The following is a 13,880-nucleotide window of genomic DNA, read 5'->3' on the forward strand; positions in this document are numbered from 1 at the left end:
TCTAATCATCATGGATTTCGCAAAAGCCTTTGACAAAGTTCCACACAACCGTTTACTATATAAACTTAAATTTTTCGGTGTATCAGATCAAGCTACAAACTGGATAAAATCTTTCCTTTCAAATCGTTCACAAACAGTCATGCTAGAAAACCATTCCTCTGACAACATACCAGTTACATCAGTCAGGTGTTCCTCAGGGCACTGTATTAGGTCCAATACTATTTTTAATATACATTAATGACTTACCTGACTATTTACATCACAGTCAAATCAGGCTCTTTGCTGACGATAGCATCATTTACCGACAGATAAAATCAACATCAGATTGCCTTAAACTCCAGGAAGACCTAGAAGGGGCAATCAAATGGGAACAAGACTGGCTAATGCACCTTGACAAATGCAACATACTTCGAGTGACCACAAAGAAAACACCTATCCATTTTTATTATAACATGCACGGTCACATTCTTGAGTCAGTTGAAAATGCAAAATATTTAGGTATAACTATATCATCAAATTTAAAATGGAACAAATACATTCAGAACATGACATCGAAAGCAAATAAGACCCTTGGATTCATCAGAAGAAATTTAAAATAAACTCAGTAACCATCAAAGACCGAGCATACCAAGCCCTTATTAGACCAAAACTTGAATACTGCTGCACTGTCTGGGACCCTTACACAACAGAGAACATTAACTCCATAGAAAAAGTCCAAAGACGAGCAGCGAGATATGTATGCTCCAACTACAAATATACTGAAATTGTAACAAACATGATTAACACACTTCACTGGCCAACATTACAAGAAAGGAGACTCAAAAGCAGATTAAATATGTTCCATAGAATAACAAACAACAAAATTGCCATACCACATACTGACTTACTAATTAAAAGCAAATCAAACACCAGGTCTAGCCACGAACAAACATACCGACAAATTCGATGCAGCAAAGACAGTTACAAATTTTCATTTTTCTGCCAAACTATAAAAGACTGGAACAAATTACCTGAACCAATAGCCTGCAGCAACACTACTGAGTGCTTCAAGGAGAAACTCACTAGAGAGATGCTCCTTGACACTTACAAACACCTACATGTTTAATATGTATCTTGTTTTTATCTTATGCCAAAAATTAAAAATAAAAATTGAAAAATATTACTTACATATACTTGTTTATATAAAAATTGAAAAATTATTATGAAATCAAAATATATTTTTAATCATTAACAATATTGTTAAACCAGGCATGCGCCAGAAAGTAATCATCAACCAGTTGATGTTTTTCTGTATATCATTGAAAGAAGAAGACTAATAGGAAATACGTAAAAAATTGAAAAATATTGATTAAAAAAATTGAATGTGCTAACAGAGTCCCTGTGGAAAAAGACTTCCGTATTTTGCTATTTTAATTAATAACGGACACATGTCATGCATGTACAGGGACTCCGTAAATGGAATATTTACAGTCTATTTTTACCGACTGTTGTAAAGTACCACACAACGTTTACTGCTAAATCTGAACGATTATAAGGTATCCGTAAGACACAACATTAAATCGATTCATTGGGATTGTGTAAACATCCTAAATGTAATACTGAAAATCGCACATTGATAATAAACGTTTAAATCTTGGTGATTCGGGTAAAAATTAAAATAAAAATATATAGGAAATAAGACAAAAATACAATGTTTTAAAGTGCATGTGCACTGGAATATGTGCACTTGAATAGTTATCTAAAGGAACAGAAAAATCCTACTTCCCCTCTATGATTAACACGAGAAAATGGACTAGCTCAATGACTGAAGGGTGACCTGACCGCATTTATATGTAAACAAGTTCAGCATCATGGCCACGTTGTTGAGCAGGGATGTGCAAGATATAGAGGTAGGACTGAATTGACAATACATACAGCAATATAAATATATTCATATTGTAACATTCTTTCGTTTATTTTAACGTTTATTTGCACGCACGGACTTCATAGTTAAATGCGTTTACTTCTTGGACACAACTGACCCAGATGATGGACATTATATCAGTGTTTGCATAATCTTAAAATGATTTGACATTGAAACAGCAACCCATGAATACAAATGAACCAAAATTGGTCACGCTTTTTAATGGACTAGCCCTGGGAAGAATAGATTATGTCATAGACTAACCTTACATATTTATTTTTTTAACCAGTCATATGAAATTGATCCCTTTTCGATAGATATTGCATTCTGTATTCTGTAGCCAATATAGGCACACCTTCAGTATGATTGATTTTGCAAAGATTGATTGTGTAATATTTATGTCAGATAAAATGGGCAACCAAACTCAAATCTCAAAACTGGGTTAAAATTAAAGAAACATTAACCAAACCACCAGGAATAAATCTTAAATGAAGTGCTTGGTACAGAATAGGGCCATTTACTGATATATATTTACTGCATAAACAAGTCTCCAAACAAAAATATTTATTGTGTAAAATACTAAATTGTAAACCATATTTTCAATTCATTCTGATAAATACAGTCAATATGAAAAACAGAAATATATATATATATATACATGCAGAACAATGAAAATACTGAAAACATAAAATGCAGAATAAAAGTAGCAAAATATAATGTATATTAATGATTTGTTGGTGCAAACTCATTAAAAATAAATGGTTTATATAAAAATAAGAAGTTGTGGTATAATTGCCAATGAGACAACTCTCCACCAGAGACCAAATGACATTGAAGTTTAACAACTATAGGTCACTGTACGGTCTTCAACAATAAGCAAAACCCATACCGCATAGTCCGCTATAAAAGGCCCTAAAATGACAATTAAATGTAAAACAATTCAAACGCCTGATTTATGTACAAATTAATAAACGAAAAAACAAATATGATATACAACAACAAACGACAACCACTGAATTACAGGCTCCTGACTTGGGACAGGCACACACAGAATGTGGCTGGATGAAACTAGTTTGAAGGCGCCAACCCTCCCCTAACCTGGGACAGTGGTGTAACAGTGCAACATAAGAACAAACTATAAAAATCAGTTGAAAAGGGCTTAATTTAACTCATCAGATCATACAAAGCAGATATACATCTAACAAAAAAACAGACTGGACGTGGCAGGGTACTTATACATCCCAACAACAAAAAAAACATTCAAGTACAGATCTGAGACAGAGAGTACTCGCAGTTACTGATAGCTACAATGTAGTTCAAACCCAATAACAACTTACGACTTATTGTATATATATATATATATGAATCTTTCCTTTTTAACAAGATAGTTTGTTTCATTATTATATATTATACTCATTTGACTTTGGATTGGCAGCTTATTTTTGAAAATACATGTAAACTGAAGAAAATTAATATATTTTATCAGTATTATATATTGTCTCATCGTGATATAACACATATGCTTTTGAGCATGCATAGACAGTGGACCTTGGATATGCATTTAAACTACATGTATGTATCTAATTAAACAAAGTCAAGATGAAGCTGAGGAAGAGAATTGTGGTTAATAAAATAGAGTTGTATGTGTCCAGCTTTCTCTATGTAGGGATGTCAGTTGAAGTAACTGTTTCATTCTGAACAGTGGTAAAGAATGCAATCAATACATTTTTCTAAGCTGAGCAATCTGGTATTGCATGTCTGATTATCTGGCTTGGTTCAACGTCTCTAAAATCAAGAATTCTTTGTACTCTTTGGCAATGACCTAAGGTTATTTGCAATTTAGTGCACCTTTGGTGATATACACTTTTTTCCCCTTTTCTAACATGTCTATGGCTTGTACAAATAAATTTATATTTATTTTTCTACAATTTATGCATAGAACCTATATTAAATGCAATTAAACTCTTACGTATGTCATGTATGTAGGCTTAAACGTTTACAACGTTCAGTTTTTACTTCCCAATATTTGTCTTTAAATTTAATGAAATCAACAATTTGCTTAACCGCAGAACCTGTATAAAATTCAAAGGGACTGTGATGTTAACAGTAATATTTATATACAAGTTCACTCAGCAGTAGGACAACATCATTAATTTAACGTGTTAGACATTTATAACAGTTATAAGACAGTAAAGACACATCATAATTTTCATAGAACTAAATTTAGTACAATATTGTTGGTCAAGTTTATTTGTATACTGAATTCCTGTAAAAATGCTACACCTACATTAATTTTATTGAAATTACAATGGACGTGTCTTAGTAATTTGCATTAGTTTTATATATAATCATAAATTGTCAATAAACAGAAAACTTTCCTGTAATGGTGTCTCCTTTTACGATTTAATATTTTGACCATTCCTCCATGTACAATGATGTAAAAAACATGTTATCCAGTGCTTTCTTATTAGAATGTTCGGTGACAGGTAATGTCTCCTTTTTTTTGTGAACTTTTGGGGACATTAAGGATTGTTAGATTTAGCTGTCACCAAGGGATAATGATTTTGTCCCTAGTCATGATGATCACTTCCCACCAGTGCAATCATCACCTTTGAAATGGAATGTCAGTTCCTGGTTATATCCTTAAAATGTTTTTTTTGTATAACATGTATAATGACATTGATGTACTGAAGAACATATAGTGTTGTTATTAGACATATTAAGTACAACATCATTAATTTAACATATTAGACATTTATAACATGTATATATAAGACAAATTATTATTTCATTGGACTAAGTTTAGGACAATTTTGTTTGTCGGCCAAATATGTATACTGAATTTCCTTTAAAAAGCCTCATCTACTGGTTCAAAATTTTAATGAGTTCTTATTAGACAATCATGTTCAAAATTGAATACGACCGATGAACTTTCCTAGTAACTTGCATCATTTTGCTTATTATGCAAATTTTCTGTCCTTTTTGCATTTAACCTTATTCTAAGGAATTGTAGAATTGAACATTTATTTACAGCTTTAATTCAAAAACTTTTAGCATTAAAATATCTGTACCATATTATAATTTCAATGTTTTATATATAAGTAAATAGCTAAAATGGTGGACATCAAGTCATATTCTGTGTGTGCTAGTCCCAAGTCATGAGACTGTAATTCAGAAGTTGTCGTTTGTTGCTGAATATCACATTTTTTTTTATTTATTTTTTTGTACATAAATCAGGCAGTTAGTTTTCCTGGTTTTAATTGTATTACATTTGTCATTTCTGGGCCTTTTATAGCTTGCTATACAGTATAGGTTTTGCTCTTTGTTGAAGGCCATATGGTGACCAGTAGTTTCTAACAGTTCTACATTATTTGATCTCTGGTGTAGAATCGTCTCATTGGCAATCCTACCACAGCTTCTTATTTTTATAATAAACATATACTATACTTAGTCAGTGGTTTTCCTAAGTCATATCTTTATTGTCCCCAGTGCAACACGTTGCAGGGGACAAAGAAATACAGGGCGTCTGTCTGTCCCCATATTGTTACCACTCTCACTCGTACAATTCTTGCCTAATTTTTATAAAACATATCATAGGTTTTATATCAGCATTGTCTCGGACAAGTTCGAAAATCAGTGCCGATCAATAATTTTTTAAAAAGTTGTGCCCCTTGTAAATATTGATAATATGGAAAATTGCATTGTTAGCGCTCTCATGTGTACATTTCTTGCCAGATTTTCATGATACTTATATCATAGATTTATATTATGAATGTCTCAGACAAGATTGAAAATCTGAGTGCCGATCAATGATTTTTCAAAAGTTGTGCTCTTGGAAATTGCGTTGCATTTGCTCTCAAGTCTTCATTTCTCTAAGATATTTATAAAAAAGTTTTTGTTTTAGTTATTGCCCTTTGACAGATAAAATATGTGCAATGGGGAGAATATTGAAACTCTGTTTTTTTATTTCCTCTGTCATTTTGGGATTTTGATGTTGATAGATATTTGATTGTGTCTTAAATTTATTCACAATTATTTTAGACTTCTGGTTGATTTAAAGCTTGACATTCTTTGTAAATACCTGTCTACTTTTATTAAACCTACATGTATGTTAAGGACTTCAATAGTGCTATACTAAAAATTTCTGATCTCTAACAGTGGTTTTATCTTGAAAACCAAAATAGATAGAGAAAATCAGATGCGATCCAGGATTTTGAAAAAGAGGGGTCCCACAGGCCCCCGAACTAGACAAAATTTGTAGTTGAACCGGTAAATAGTCTGGATTAACCATAAATGAAGCTCCATAAAGGGGGCGGTCACCCCCTAAATCCGCCCCTGAAAATCTGACTGGCAAAACATTTTATACACATGCATGTAGTTCCATTCAATACATATAATCTTGTTGCATTGTATCAATTTATTTTTGGCCTGGGTGCCTCTTGTTATTGGAGTTCTGGGAAAAATGGGACTTTTAACTATTTTTTCAACTGTTGTACCATGATAACATCATATTCAGTGTAACAAATACAAAGCTTAAATTCAATTTATAATGTAATTTATGATCCTGTTCTTGAATTCTATACTGTACAAATGTATTCCTCATTTACACATTGTGGGGGAAATTTCCATGGACATAGCAATATTGAAGTCAATAATAATGAATAAACCCACCTGCCCCATAACCAGTTACTAAAAAAAATATAGCTATAGATACATGTGATATAAACATTTAGTTTAATATCTTTCTAAGACCTTGAAACCTGCATTATTTTATGATAAAACAAATCTTAAAATTTTTTGTTCCAGAACATATTGGCTCTCAATCCTAAAATTCATCAAAATGCCAATCTGGTTCCAAGTGCTTCCACCAAGAAGAACAAACAACACTGGAAAAGGAACCAGGAAAAAGGATGTAATGTAAGTGACTTTGATATGATTCATTAGTGTAAACAAATTCCAGTAGTTTTGATGGGTGATGTTAACATACATGTAGTACATGTATTTAAAAGTATGTCATCATGGTCATTTGACAAATTATTTTTATTGTAACAGAATTTTTTTTTAGTTCAAAGCCATAAGACACATTTGAAAGGCAGCCATTTTTAATTTGATAAAGCACAATGTTTTGTTTAAACCAAGTGTTTCACAATTTAAAGTGTATGTACGAATACATCTAGACTTCCTTTTTAAAGATTTCTTCGAATTTCACAGCAAGCAGCTCCCACAGAAATGTCCATTTTGATCTCCAGCAACATTCAAAATACAACTGACTTGGTTATTCAATTGTGATGTCAAGCACACACATGCACCTTATTTTTGAATTAGATTTGTTTACAAATGAAAAGAAGAGTGTCATATAAGAATGTTTTATAAACATCAAAATATTGTAATTACTTCTCATAAACTGATTGAAAGATGTCTATATCATGTATATATTTGTCGTAGAGTTGTGAAACAAAGGAGAAGAACTTTGAAGATATAAAACATACAACATTGAGTGAAAGAGGTGCATTAAAAGAAGCATCTAGGTAAGTTATAAGTATAGCTCAATAGCAATCCATCATTACAGTTCTAAATGAAAATTGTTTAATAAGATTATTAGTAAATGGAAGGTAAATGTCAATGAGAGAGGTTATCATGATTGTTATCTTCCATATTCACCCATATCAACCCTGAAGCTTCCAGGTTGAAATAGAAGTTTTTGGCTGATACAATAAGTTGTATGGGAAATTCTGTATAATGATTTACAGTTGGTAACAATTCATACCTGAGCAAAACATTAAGCAATCTACTGTTTTTATATATTGGCATCACGTTGTCGTCGTCGTCCATAGACATTTGGTTTCTGGACAATAACTTTAGTGTTAGTAAATAGAAATCTATGAAATTCAAACTTAAGGTTTATAACCACAAAAGGAAGATTGGGATTGATTTTGGGGGTTATGGTCCCAACAGTTTAGGAATTAGGGGACAAAAAGAGGCCCAAATAAGCATTTTTCTAGTTTCATGGCAATAACTTGTGGAATAGTGTATGGATTTCTCTGAAATTATACCACAAGTTCCATACCACAAAGGGATGGTTAGGATTTGCTTAGGGGGTTATGGCTCAAACCGTTTAGGAATAAGGGGCAAAAAAGTGAGAAAAAACAAGGGTGTCCTGGTTAAAGGACAATTACTTAAGTACAAATTACAGTGTAAGGGAGGTAATTCAAACACAACTTTGAACTTCCTCCCTTACACTGCTTTTAAATTATGTATTAAGAAATGTTGTATTGTCTTGAGGTGATTAGCTGTCAATTCATTTTTAGAAGTTACTATTTTAATATTTTTTAAAATGCTGATTAAGGTTAATTAATTTTATCTATGATTATGTATGTCATTTTCTATTTTAAGAATTTTATGATGTATTTAAATGGGTTATTATGGTTGCAAGCTCCATTGGAAATTTGAATTGAGATTATGACCATGTCTGGAGGGAAAGAATATTTTTTTGGAAAAAAGGGGGGGGAGGTTAAAAAAAATTGGGGGGGGGGGGGGGTCTTGACTGAATTGTCGTCATTTAAAACTGATAAAAATTGAATGTATTGAAAAAAATTAACAATTGGAATACTTTTTATGCAGAACTTTTAAACACCTTATTCAAATTAACCAATTTTGTTGTTTTTATGCACTGCCTACACCTGGGAACATTATGTATTCCATAATGTGGATGAGTTTGTCTGTTCATCTGTTAGTCAGTTGATGTCCGTCCTGTATCAGGGTAAAGTTTTGGTTTGTCTGTTCATCTGTTGGTCAGTTGATGTCCGTCCTGTATCAGGGTAAAGTTTTGGTTTGTCTGTTCATCTGTTGGTCACTTGATGTCCGTCCTGTATCAGGGTAAAGTTTTGGTTTGTCTGTTCATCTGTTGGTCACTTGATGTCCGTCCTGTATCAGGGTAAAGTTTTGGTTTGTCTGTTCATCTATTAGTCACTTGATGTACGTCCTGTATCAGGGTAAAGTTTTGGTTTGTCTGTTCATCTGTTGGTCAGTTGATGTCCGTCCTGTATCAGGGTAAAGTTTTGGTTTGTCTGTTCATCTGTTGGTCAGTTGATGTCCGTCCTGTATCAGGGTAAAGTTTTGGTTTGTCTGTTCATCTGTTAGTCAGTTGATGTCCGTCCTGTATCAGGGTAAAGTTTTGGTTTGTCTGTTCATCTGTTAGTCAGTTGATGTCCGTCCTGTATCAGGGTAAAGTTTTGGTTTGTCTGTTCATCTGTTAGTCAGTTGATGTCCGTCCTGTATCAGGGTAAAGTTTTGGTTTGTCTGTTCATCTGTTAGTCAGTTGATGTCCGTCCTGTATCAGGGTCAAGTTTTGGTTTGTCTGTTCATCTGTTAGTCAGTTGATGTCCGTCCTGTATCAGGGTAAAGTTTTGGTTTGTCTGCTCATCTGTTAGTCACTTGATGTACGTCCTGTATCAGGGTAAAGTTTTGGTTTGTCTGTTCATCTATTAGTCACTTGATGTACGTCCTGTATCAGGGTAAAGTTTTGGTTTGTCTGTTCATCTGTTAGTCAGTTGATGTCCATCCTGTATCAGGGTGAAGTTTTGGTTTGTCTGTTCATCTGATGGTCAGTTGATGTCCGTCCTGTATCAGGGTAAAGTTTTGGTTTGTCTGTTCATCTATTAGTCACTTGATGTACGTCCTGTATCAGGGTAAAGTTTTGGTTTGTCTGTTCATCTGTTAGTCAGTTGATGTCCGTCCTGTATCAGGGTAAAGTTTTGGTTTGTCTGTTCATCTATTAGTCACTTGATGTACGTCCTGTATCAGGGTAAAGTTTTGGTTTGTCTGTTCATCTGTTAGTCACTTGATGTACGTCCTGTATCAGGGTAAAGTTTTGGTTTGTCTGCTCATCTGTTAGTCACTTGATGTACGTCCTGTATCAGGGTAAAGTTTTGGTTTGTCTGTTCATCTGATGGTCAGTTGATGTCCGTCCTGTATCAGGGTAAAGTTTTGGTTTGTCTGTTCATCTGTTAGTCACTTGATGTACGTCCTGTATCAGGGTAAAGTTTTGGTTTGTCTGTTCATCAGTTAGTCAGTTGATGTCCGTCCTGTATCAGGGTAAAGTTTTGGTTTGTCTGTTCATCTGTTAGTCAGTTGATGTCCGTCCTGTATCAGGGTAAAGTTTTGGTTTGTCTGCTCATCTGTTAGTCAGTTGATGTCCGTCCTGTATCAGGGTAAAGTTTTGGTTTGTCTGTTCATCTGTTAGTCAGTTGATGTCCGTCCTGTATCAGGGTCAAGTTTTGGTTTGTCTGCTCATCTGTTAGTCACTTGATGTACGTCCTGTATATGGGTAAAGTTTTGGTTTGTCTGTTCATCTGTTGGTCACTTGATGTCCGTCCTGTATCAGGGTAAAGTTTTGGTTTGTCTGTTCATCTGTTAGTCACTTGATGTCCGTCCTGTATCAGGGTAAAGTTTTGGTTTGTCTGTTCATCTGTTAGTCAGTTGATGTCCGTCCTGTATCAGGGTCAAGTTTTGGTTTGTCTGCTCATCTGTTAGTCACTTGATGTACGTCCTGTATATGGGTAAAGTTTTGGTTTGTCTGTTCATCTGTTGGTCACTTGATGTCCGTCCTGTATCAGGGTAAAGTTTTGGTTTGTCTGTTCATCTGTTAGTCACTTGATGTCCGTCCTGTATCAGGGTAAAGTTTTGGTTTGTCTGTTCATCTGTTAGTCAGTTGATGTCCGTCCTGTATCAGGGTAAAGTTTTGGTTTGTCTGTTCATCTGTTGGTCAGTTGATGTATGTCCTGTATCAGGGTCAAGTTTTGGTTTGTCTGCTCATCTGTTAGTCACTTGATGTACGTCCTGTATATGGGTAAAGTTTTGGTTTGTCTGTTCATCTGTTAGTCACTTGATGTCCGTCCTGTATCAGGGTAAAGTTTTGGTTTGTCTGCTCATCTGTTAGTCACTTGATGTCCGTCCTGTATCAGGGTAAAGTTTTGGTTTGTCTGTTCATCTGTTAGTCACTTGATGTCCGTCCTGTATCAGGGTAAAGTTTTGGTTTGTCTGTTCATCTGTTGGTCAGTTGATGTCCGTCCTGTATCAGGGTAAAGTTTTGGTTTGTCTGTTCATCTGTTGGTCAGTTGATGTCCGTCCTGTATCAGGGTAAAGTTTTGGTTTGTCTGCTCATCTGTTGGTCAGTTGATGTCCGTCCTGTATCAGGGTAAAGTTTTGGTTTGTCTGTTCATCTGTTGGTCAGTTGATGTCCGTACTGTATCAGGGTAAAGTTTTGGTTTACGGTAGTTTACTATGTCATTGCGGTCACATCAATTTGAAAGCACACCCAATGATGATGTGAATTTTTAAAAATATATGCCAAATGAGGGGTATAACCCAGATTCCACTATTCACTGAACATGGAGACAAGACAGTGCTAGCAACCCATGGTACTTTTTTTTATTTAAATTAAATGTCCTAGTCTTTGCTGTCAGTTGAACATTTTCAATACCATAAGTAGAAATTTTGCATTGTTATTTAAACCAGAAGAATATTATTAGTAAACTGTCAAAAAATTTAAATACATACAGAACTTTAGCATTTTGATGCTTTTGAAGGGTCAACCTATACAATTGTTGTAAAACAGGTTTTCTTAGACAAAGTAAATTGCTGAATGTGTAAAATAACATTTTAAAAGTGATGGAATATTTGTCTATTTAATGAACTGATTTAAACTTTACAGATGTTTGAAATGTGCTGATGCACCATGTCAGAAGAGCTGCCCAACTCAGCTTGATGTCAAGGCTTTCATTACTAGTATTTCTAACAAGGTATGGTACATGTTTTATTTTTACTTGTACAATCTGAAGACAAATTTTATAATAAAGTCATTATGCCTTATTTTGCTTGGACCCATACTACAATAAGTCACAATTAGTTAGTTGCACACTTTTCTCTGACATTCACAAATGAATACTTTATGCGGTGAAATTTATACATTGAATGGATTACTGTTTAAAACTTTTTTTGTTAAATCTTTGTCACAAAAAATTGACTCGATCAATTAAACATTTTTGTTGTGTTCAGCAGTCAGGGGCGTTACTTAAACAAGTGATTTTGTTAGTTACTTACATAGGTAATTTCTGTTTTAAAAAATTATAAAATTACTTAATAGAGTTCTTTTAAATTTTAATAGAAGCATGGACTAGATGTAGTTTTTATGAATTTTTACATTGTTTTGTTACATAAATTTAAGAAATTATTATATTTGAGAGAAGCATAGAGATACTTTAAAAATAATGACAAAAATATTATCTGTATAAGTTATTTTATACATCTTTGAAAAAATTAGTTATTACAATTATTTAAGGAACATATGTAATTGTTTTGGGTTACACATGATAAATAACTTCAAGTCCTTTAATTAAATCACAATTTTCAATATATTCATATCTGTCTACCTTTAAGATTTTCAAGGAAAATGATATTTTAATAGTCCCAAGAGACCAATTTTTTATACATAAGCTTTGATATGAAATCTAAGTGCATCAGAAAGGCAATTAGTGTTTCAGGAGGATTAGTTTTTATATTTTATGGGAAAAATAACCAGATGTCTGTGAAAATTTGTTAAATGTAGTAAAATCTGTATAAATGGACACCTAAAAAAATAATGTTTACAAAAGTTACTTATATAAGTAATATTTAGAATAGCCTCATTTTCAACATAACTTGTATGGGTAATTTTGAAAGTTATTGTTTAATTAATGCCCTTGACTGTTTAGTAGCATTTACAGATAATGCTTGGCGGGAAAAGGGGGATAATTATATTTTAGAATTTTTTGTTATCAGTGATGGGCAAATTCTGTATTCTCATGCTTTCTCAGCACTAGTTGGTTAATCAATGTCTTTGAGTACGGATATACAGTCAATGAAGTTGTATAAATACATATGATCAGGTTAAGCTATGCCTCTAAAATTCATCTTTCAAGTTGAGATGCATTTACCAGGGACATTAAAAAAATTCTTGAAAACATAGCTTAAATACTTATGGAGAATGCTTTGAATACATGGGAATTTTCTTAAATTTTCCTTTTGTGCTTCCAAGTGCGACAGTTGTATTCTAATAACCAATGTTTTCCCTATGTATATAATGAGATGAAAATCAAGTGTTGCCTCCTGTACACCATATATTTGACAATTTCAAAACTAATTGGAAGTAAATTTCGGCAGTCTGTGTGGCGGTTCATATTTTGTGTAAGCTATATTTTCATCAGATAACAGTAAAACACAAAAATTAAGTGAATTTCACCCAGTTACAGACTTACAAAACTGTGCATGCCAATACATTGACTGAAATAAAAAAAGATAAAAAATTGGTGATAAGGCTATGTGTAATAAGAGTGAAATATCTATAGTTAGTACTTGATCTGATCATGGACGAATTATCTCAATAAATACCACACTTTTTTTTGCACACGAAGTGAAAGCATATTTGTTTGTGATATTTCCATTTTTTGCAGAATTATTATGGATCTGCTAAATACATATTTTCTGACAACCCTCTGGGATTGACTTGTGGTATGGTATGTCCTACATCTGACCTTTGTGTAGGAGGATGTAATTTATATGCCTCAGAAGAAGGTCCCATAAACATTGGTGGACTACAACAGTTTGCTACAGAGGTAAGTCATGTTTTGGTAATTGACATTTGACCTTTGTTTAAGAGGATGTAGTTTATATGCCTCAGTAGACAGCCATTATCATCATTGATTTCAGTTTGCTGCACAGGTACGCTAACAGGAGAAATGGTGAAGAAATCTTGGATATTGCGCTCAAACTTAAGAGATATATATTTGAAGAAACATGATCATTGAAATATACCTCAATACCACTCATACCATATCTACTTGAATATTTATCGCATGTGTAATTTCTACATTTCTGTAGGTGGATGTTATTTATTACTATTAGAAGGTACTGTTAGAGATAAGTATGAATAAAAGAAGAT

General features: G+C 33.3%; 1 protein-coding gene across 3 annotated transcripts in view; it reads left to right on the forward strand.

The window, feature by feature from the left end:
- Positions 1 to 1,821: 1,821 nt before the first annotated feature.
- The window catches only part of LOC127726179 (dihydropyrimidine dehydrogenase [NADP(+)]-like), a 41,494-nt gene continuing 29,435 nt past the window's right edge, over positions 1,822 to 13,880 (forward strand). For all 3 annotated transcript variants that reach the window (XM_052233452.1, XM_052233461.1, XM_052233471.1), the window contains exons 1-5: positions 1,822 to 1,889; positions 6,710 to 6,820; positions 7,349 to 7,431; positions 11,616 to 11,703; positions 13,393 to 13,554. In XM_052233452.1, the coding sequence (XP_052089412.1) occupies positions 1,851 to 1,889; positions 6,710 to 6,820; positions 7,349 to 7,431; positions 11,616 to 11,703; positions 13,393 to 13,554 (483 nt within the window). In that variant the 5' untranslated portion in view covers positions 1,822 to 1,850. The remainder of the gene's footprint in view (positions 1,890 to 6,709; positions 6,821 to 7,348; positions 7,432 to 11,615; positions 11,704 to 13,392; positions 13,555 to 13,880) is intronic.

This window comes from Mytilus californianus, unplaced genomic scaffold (genome assembly GCF_021869535.1).
Source record: "Mytilus californianus isolate M0D057914Y unplaced genomic scaffold, xbMytCali1.0.p SCAF_1, whole genome shotgun sequence".
Lineage (NCBI taxonomy): Eukaryota > Metazoa > Mollusca > Bivalvia > Mytilida > Mytilidae > Mytilus > Mytilus californianus.